Source organism: Gracilinanus agilis, chromosome 6 (assembly GCF_016433145.1).
Source record: "Gracilinanus agilis isolate LMUSP501 chromosome 6, AgileGrace, whole genome shotgun sequence".
Taxonomy (NCBI): Eukaryota; Metazoa; Chordata; class Mammalia; order Didelphimorphia; family Didelphidae; genus Gracilinanus; species Gracilinanus agilis.
This window is the reverse complement of record NC_058135.1, coordinates 279,843,325-279,851,884: the sequence shown is the minus strand read 5'-3', so window position 1 is coordinate 279,851,884 and position 8,560 is coordinate 279,843,325. Positions and strand designations below refer to the sequence as shown.

General features: G+C 36.8%; 1 protein-coding gene across 1 annotated transcript; it reads left to right on the top strand.

Moving 5' to 3' along the window:
* Nucleotides 1-597: 597 nt before the first annotated feature.
* On the top strand, nucleotides 598-1,545 carry LOC123252713 (olfactory receptor 5B2-like). The gene has a single exon (XM_044681971.1). The coding sequence runs from the start codon at nucleotides 598-600 to the stop codon at nucleotides 1,543-1,545; it is 948 nt and encodes a 315-aa protein (XP_044537906.1).
* Nucleotides 1,546-8,560: the final 7,015 nt, after the last annotated feature.

The window sequence follows — 8,560 nt, the reverse complement described above, 5'->3', positions numbered from 1 at the left end:
TTTGTTTTGTTTTTTAAACCCTTACCTTCCATCTTGGAGTCAATTCTGTGTATTGGCTCCAAGGCAGAAGAGTGGTAAGGGCTAGGCGATGGAGGTTAAATGACTTGCCCAGGGTCACCCAGATAGGAAGTGTGAGGCCAGATTTGGACCTAGGACATCCTCTCTCTGGGCCTGCCTCTCAATCCACTGAGCCACCCAGCTGCCCCACTGTTACATTGTTTTTAAGAAAGAATATTCTCCAAATCTTTTCAACTATAAATCCTTAACCTATGCTAATTTTTACCAGATACAAAAGTATTTCTTTACCCTGAGGAGGGCTATACTCCTTTTGGAATTAAATATCTTGATATATTGAAAAAAGTTGGAAAGCAGTGGGTGATGATCTGTCTCCCAATAGCAATTTGAATCAGTGCGTTTTAGAATCATGGAGTAGATAAAGGTGACCTAGGTGCTCTTAGCCCCTTAATCCCTTTTTTCCCACCCGTCATACAAGATGTCCCTCTGGCTCTCTGTTGTATCCTAGAGTAATTCATTATAATACATTTTTATCATTTCTCTTTTGTAATAGGTGAATGATTTCTATTCCAAAGGACATCGATGGAGAACAGATCTGAAGTGAATGAGTTCATCCTTGTAGGATTAACAAATGCCCCAGAGCTTCAGGTTCCTCTCTTCATAATGTTCACCCTCATCTATTTCATCACTCTGGTAGGGAACCTGGGGTTGGTAGCTCTGATCTCCTGGGATTCCCATCTCCACACCCCCATGTACTTTTTCCTCAGTAACCTCTCTCTGGTGGATTTTGGCTACTCCTCTGCTGTTACTCCAAAGGTGATGGTTGGACTCCTCAAAGGAGACAAGATCATCTCTTATAATGGATGTGCTACCCAGTTGTTCTTTGTTGGAGCCTTTGCTACTACAGAAAGTTTCCTCTTAGCCTCCATGGCCTATGATCGCCATGCAGCTGTGTGTAAGCCCCTACATTATACCACTATCATGACTTCAACAGTATGTGCATATCTGGCCAGTGGGGCTTACATCTGTGGCTTTCTGACCTCCTCCATAATTATAGGAAACACCTTTAGCCTTCCCTTCTGTGGGTCCAACATAATCCATCATTTTTTCTGTGATATCCCCCCTCTCCTAATTCTCTCTTGCTCTGATGTTCACTTCATTGAGTCAATTTTCTTCATCGTGGGGTCATTCACTGCTTTTTTCCCATTTCTTGTCATTTTTACATCTTACTTGTTAATCTTCATCACCATTCTGAAGATCCACTCTTCAGAAGGCCGACAGAAAGCCTTCTCTACCTGTGGTTCCCATCTCACAGCAGTGTCAATATTTTATGGCACCATCATCTTCATGTACTTCCAGCCCAGCTCAAGCCATTCGATGGACTCAGACAAGATGGCATCAGTGTTCTACACTGTGGTCATCCCCATGTTGAATCCTCTTGTCTATAGTCTGAGGAACAAAGAAGTCAAGAATTCTTTTTGGAAAGTTGTGGGGGGACAAAGACTTCAGTTAGATCATTCTTTTTCTTAAAGAAAAAATCCCATCTGCACCAGAACCCTTTGGGATCCATCCTTGAAATCGGGCTGCTTTCTTTATGCACTCAGAAATGTAATCCATAATTTCTCAGAGACAACATTGTGTAGTAGAAAGTAGAAAGGCTTGGGATTAGGAGAGACTTGAGTTTAAATTCTTTCTCCGAAACTTTCACGTTGTATAGCTTGAGGCAGCTTAAAGACTCAGTCTCAGTTTTCTCATGTTTAAAGGGCCTTAACAATATTCCTTATCTTAAGAGATTTTTGTGGGGAATGAATGATACATATTTGTATACACACATATACACTGTCCCACACACAAACATTCACAAACACGACAAGACAATTTTATTTTATTTTGTTTTGTTTTATTTTTTCATTCATTTTCAAAACTATTGTTATTTTTTATCATTTGAAAAATTTTATTTAATGGCAATTTTAGAAATAGATCAGCTACAAAATTTTTTAACAGTGTAGTACTTGAAGAACAAAGTCATTGAATTGCTTAAAAAGAATAGAATTAATGATAATGACGTTATTTATTCAGCAACCCCTAAACTAGATTTCCAGAAAAATTGTATATGTGACATACTTTAAAATTTAATCCATATTATTATTTTATCCATTACTTTCTGAAGTGAAGATATCAACAAAAAAGTAATTCAATCCTTATCTGTAGGAATTACTTGTTTTTTCTGGTACAAATGCTCACACCCAAAATTTAATTATCTTTTTGTGAGCTAGTTGGAACTGACTCCAGCACAGCCCTACAATATTCCTTTAGGAAGGAATGTAAAAACCAAAAGGTCATCCTAATGGGCTAGAAAGGACTTTAAATGGCCCCATGAGAGAGAGATATTTCACTGTGATGTCAGTATAGTATATTGATGATAACCTCAATATCAATTCCATTTGACCTTACTGGCTTTTGGGGTGCTTTATTTGCATTGGGTTCCAGTGAATTGGGGTTCCAGTGAATTAAAAAAAAATCTTATGACTATTCTGTGAGTTGAAATAAAGACCTTCCAGTATTTGACAACTTGAATTATTTTCAAGGAGCTGGAGACCTAACTGACCATATTGGAAGAAACAAGAACATATACATATATATATATATACATGCATATATATATGCATATATATACATAAACAATCTATACTTAGTATTCAAATTTATTTTTCAGGAACAAGAATCCTTAAGGGGGAAAGAAACTAACAAGAGAGAGAACAATCTTTTTTTTCAAATCCATTTTCCAGGATTAAACATAGTCCAGGGGAGTCCACAAGTCTTGGTGAGGAGTGTAGAGCTTTGAAATAGCTAATAGTTGGATTTTAAGTTGAAATTACTTTTAGATTTCATAGATGAGCTAACTGAGGCCCAAATATCTAGAAGGTCTTTGGTGCTTCCTTACCCTATTTTGACTCTTTATCTTTTCCATCTGAGATTTAAAATTTTTGCTCCCATACACACTTTATGCTAGTGGAAAGAAGGCATGGCTCATGTGGATATAAGTAGACTATTACTATAATATCAGTCAATAGTATGACTTGCAAGTAAAAATGCTAATGTCATACATGACCACTTAGAGAAATTTTTTTTTGCCTCAAATAAGGGAAGTGATTGCACTGCTACTTTCATCTGCCTTTTGAAAACTTATTGTTGTTGTTCAGTCATTTATTTGTGCTTAACTCTAAATGTAGGGATTTGGGGGGGCAAAGATGCCAAATTGATGGTCTTTTCTGTCTCTAATCCATCCCTATTTTACAGATAAGGAACTGAGGCAAATTAGGATTAAGTGACCTGCTTAGGGTCACACAACTAGTAAATATCTAAAGCTGGATTTTAATTCCAACATTGCTGACTCCAGCCCTGATGCTTTATCCATTGGCAGCACTCAGGAGCCTCATTTCAGAGTGCTGGTGAGTATTTATTCAGTTCTGGGTGTTGCATTTTAGGAAGGAGATTGATGCCTGTAACATGCAAAAGGGAGGTTTATTGGAGACTATTCCATATGAGGGATAGTTAAGGAACTGAATATATTCATCTTGGAGGATGAACATTTAACTGTGGGTGGTTGAAGTAATGGAAGATATCTGTGTAGGAAGGTATAGACCTATCCTGCTTGGCCCACAAGGCAGAAAAGAGGGAACTGACTGGAATTTTCAGAGGCATACATATTTTGCCTTGATTTAATTTACAGAAAAGCTATCTCCTTCCAGCTTTTTCACATTATTTCATTCCTTACTTTAAAAAATTACTTTGAAATTCTCATTGTTCGAGAGTATTTGTATAAAAATAGATGAAAACACATCCACTCCTTCTTATCCTATAACATTTTTTTTTAATTTTAAACCCTTAACTTCTGTGTATTGACTTATAGGTGGAAGAGTGGTAAGGGTAGGCAATGGGGGTCAAGTGACTTGCCCAGGGTCACACAGCTGGGAAGTGTCTGAGGCTGGATTTGAACCTAGGACCTCCTGTCTCTAGGCCTGACTCTCACTCCACTGAGCTACCCAGCTGCCCCATCCTATAACATTTTGTACCTTTCCTCTCACAAACCTTCCATATTAGGAGTTATACAATCCATTGGTGAGGCAATTGGGAATAGTGGGCTTGGAATCAGGAAGATCTTTAGGAGTGCAAATGAGACCTCAGAAACTCATTAGTTGTGTGACCCTGGGCAAGTCACACAATCCTGATTGCCTCAGTTCCTCATCTGTAAAATGAAGAGAGGGAAATTATAAGCCATTCCAGTATCCTTGTCAAGAAAATCCCAGTGGGGTTATATGGAGTTGGACACAACTGAAATGGCTAAACAACAACCAATGCATTGGAAATCTTCTTCAAGGAATATTCCCTAGGCCAGCAGGACAGCTTCTGTAGTTATTATCCAAAAGCATAATCACTTCCTGTGGAGAAGGTGCCACCATCCCTGTTAGCAACATGAAAACAAATTGCTGACCAGATTCTCCTATTGATATAGGCAGAAAGGCAGCCTAGTTGAAATGACAAGGCCACCTGTGCAAGAGACAGCAGGTAATAGATGGATCAAACCACCAAAACTACCACCTTGAATACCATAACATCTTAGAACCTGATGGCAATGAAAGATAAACTGGAGTCCAATATCTAGCCTAGATCTAACATTCATAATTCAGAGAAGGAAGCCATGTGTAAAAGAGGACTACTACCACCACTACTACCACTACCACTACTACTACTACTACTACTACTACTACTACTACTACTGCTGCTGCTGCTAGTAAATAACAAAAATAATAATAACTAATATTCATAGAATACCTATTATATGCCAAGTATTGTACAACCCAGGGAGGTAGGTGTTACCTGAGAGGTAGGGAAACTACTATCTTCCATATCAATTGCACCAATTGCTAGATAATTGCTTTTATCATAAGGGTCCTAGGAATAGTGGAAACTGTGAGATCATCCACCTGCTTTTATTATATTCCCTAAAGCCATCATCCAAGAGTGTAGCTCTTGAGGAGATGTGATTTTGCAATGGTTTCTTCAAGTTCTACACCATCTTCTCTCTCTGTAACTAATGCTCATGATGACCTAGGAAGAAAATATTTTTGTCCTATTCCAGTTCTTGGCACTTTCTAATTGTTGATGATTAGATATTGATTTTTTTTAAATGAATAAAATAAATAATGGAAAATAATACCAATGGAAATGATAGTAAGAAAGATATATTATCATTTGCTCTGCCATACCAGTCTGATGCTTTAAATAACATGTGCATTTGAAATGTCCTGTATGTGTCATCTCACTAATTAGAATCTCAGCCCTCAAGAGTAGTGTATGTTTTTCTTTTCTGTATGTATTCTCAGCATTTGGTTCAACACTGCATATAGTAGGCATCTAATAAATGATTTTTCATCATTCGTTTATTTTACTTCATTCATAAAATTATGTCCTGGGGTCTTCTAAAAGTATATATACCTCCTGTGATGAAGTAATAAGAAAGAAGTTGCCTTCTCCAAGGCCATCTCCTTAGTGACTATATACCAAACAGAGATGTCTTTGGATGTCCAGGGCAATGGGTTTGAGTGGTGAGCTCACAAGTGGTGTGTGTGTGTGTGTGTGTGTGTGTGTGTGTGTGTGTATTTTTGTTTTTGAGAGAATCATTTGACCATATTAGGATGTTCTGACTGGTCAATTAATAACTTATTTTAAAATTAAGAAATAAGAAATTCCAATTGTTACAGACAGAACAGTTTAATATGGTGCTTCCCATTTGGTAATTACCAAATTCTTTAGGGGTTCACAGTGATAATCCAAGGAGTTGAAGCTAACCAAATTTTATTAGTGCTGTAAACAGTAAGTAATTACTTGATATAATGTAAATATCTTTTTCCTCTGTGACAACAAGCATGCACATGTTTGAAGCAATTTAAGCTTGTTTCTGTAGCAATTAAAAACTGTCATGATCGGGGGCAGCTGGGTAGCTCAGTGGAGTGAGAGTCAGGCCTAGAGACAGGAGGTTCTAGGTTCAAACCCAGCCTCAGCCACTTCCCAGCTGTGTGACCCTGGGCAAGTCACTTGACCCCCATTGCCCACCCTTACCAATCTTCCACCTATGAGACAATACACTGAAGTACAAGGGTTTAAAAAAAAAACTGTCATGATCTTGCACACAGCTATTTGGGGGTATGTGCAAATACTGTCAATTCTTGGGCTGCCTCTGAAAAGTGTGAAAGGTTCTTTTAGGTTTTCCAACTTCTCAGATTATTCCCAAATTACCACAAGGCAATTACTTGAATTACATTTGAATTTGAATACATCCTGATCCTCAGTGAATGTCACACCTAGATGCATTCCCTCCTTTTTATTATATATATATTTATACATATATATGTATATATATTAGGATATAGAAATGTATATTCTAAGAAACAAAATGTTTCAGTTTTAATGTATTTAAATAGTTACATACATATAAACATACAATTAATAAAATGGTAATAAGACCCCAATGTATACCCACTTTTCATTGGATATAGCTTATCTCCCATAAGCATGTATGTTAGGTGAAATAATATTGTAATTACCCACTATCTGCTATGACTATAGAAAGTTGTCACAACAAAGAAAAAGAGACACAGAAATATGACAAAGGCCAGATAATCCCTTAGTCTGATGTCTACTTTAGTTTGATGTCAATTCCATAAAAGAGCCACAGAGATTGCAAGCCAGATTCAGAGGTAGGTGAGACTATGTTTCCATCAAAAGGAGATGCCATGGGGCAGCTGGGTAGCTCAGTGGATTGAGAGCGAGGCCTAGAGACAAGAGGTCCTAGGTTCAAATCTGGCCTCAGACACTTCCCAGCTGTGTGACCCTGGGCAAGTCACTTGACCCCCATTGCCTACCCTTACCAATCTTCCACCTATAGGTCAATACACAGAAGTTAAGAGTTTAAAAACAAAACAAAAAAAAACTTAAAAAAAAAAAAAAGGAGATGCCATACAAGGAAATAGAGTTGCTCTCGTGTCTTTTCCTTGAGGCAAGACTTCACTTTGTAGTTTACATATGGCACCCCTACAGGGGCTGTTGGCATCAGGAATGATCAATGTAACTACACTTCTTTATTAATATATTTGGAATCAGAAACAAATGACACCAGTTATAGTCCTGTAACATTTAATCACTAGTGGCAGGTTCACATTAATAAGGATCATAGATGTTGTAAACTGATCTTTCAATACAAAATATCAGGTTTAATTCCATAAACTCAAACCACAAATCATTCATAAAAATAACAGCAAAATAATCACAAAAATTTATTTCCCAAACTCATTTGGCAATGTAAGAGTTACACATGTATTTTAAAGAAATAGATTTATTACTTATAATTTAAGTCAATTAGATATCTAATATGGTTATTATGCTCAGTACACATTTTTCCTCTAGTAAAAGCTTGGTATAAGCTTTAATACCACTAAAGCAAAAAAAAAAAAAATGAAAAAGGTAATCCCTAGAATGAAAGAAAAAAATTTGACTAAGTTGCTAACAGACAGGTTCCCTTTGGCCAAAAGTGATCTCACCATGAGCCATCAGATGTTATATGGGTCTCCCTTGCAATTTGCTGATATTCATAATTCTATGGAGCTCATGGACATAATTTCCCCAGATCAGTTTATGTAAGAGCAATAAGATTGAATAAGAGGAGTACAGTCTTTCCCTGAAGTAGTAGTAAGCAAGTTCAAAGCTTAGCAGTTTTGAATGACTTTTTGCTAAGGAGTCAATCTAGTCCTGGAGGAAGGAGATAGCTTTTTAGATTTATTATTTCAAGAAATGGCATGAGTTGTATCCTGAACAATTTCTCAACTTCAGGAGAGCTGCTTACAGTATTTTCTTCTTGTCCTGAGAGCTCTTTAATTTAACTATAATATTCTTTGGAGTTTTCATTTGGGAATTTATTTCTGGAGGTGATCTGTGGAATCTTTCAATTTTTACTTGATTCTCTTGTTCAAGAATATCAGAAGAGCTTTCTTTGACAATTTCTTGTATTTTGACACGTGTAAAGTTCTCCTAAAAGTCCACAGACTGAGATCTTTTTAAGGCAATTCTAGGAAAAGATATCACCAATAACCTGGACCAGGAAAGCAGATCTCCTGGAGAAGATGCTGTAAGGACCATCATGATTCCAGACTAAAAGTACGTCAACAATAGAAGTCCCCAGAAATCAAACACTACATTATGAGATTCCACATGAATATTTGGATATACTGAATTGAATTGTGGGGCATGAGATTGTTTTTCCCATGTGCTGTTATTTTATCCTGATTGCAAAACTCATGCCAAAAAGAGGGAATAACCCCAATGTCTCTTTGTTAATGTATCTATCAATCATTTTTTAATATATTAAGAACCACCCAAATTGTATTTACACTCTTCACAAAATACATGATATCCTTTGTGCTCTTATTTTCAGGTGACATAATCTTATAATGTATCACATTTGGATTTCATATTTGGAATAATTCAC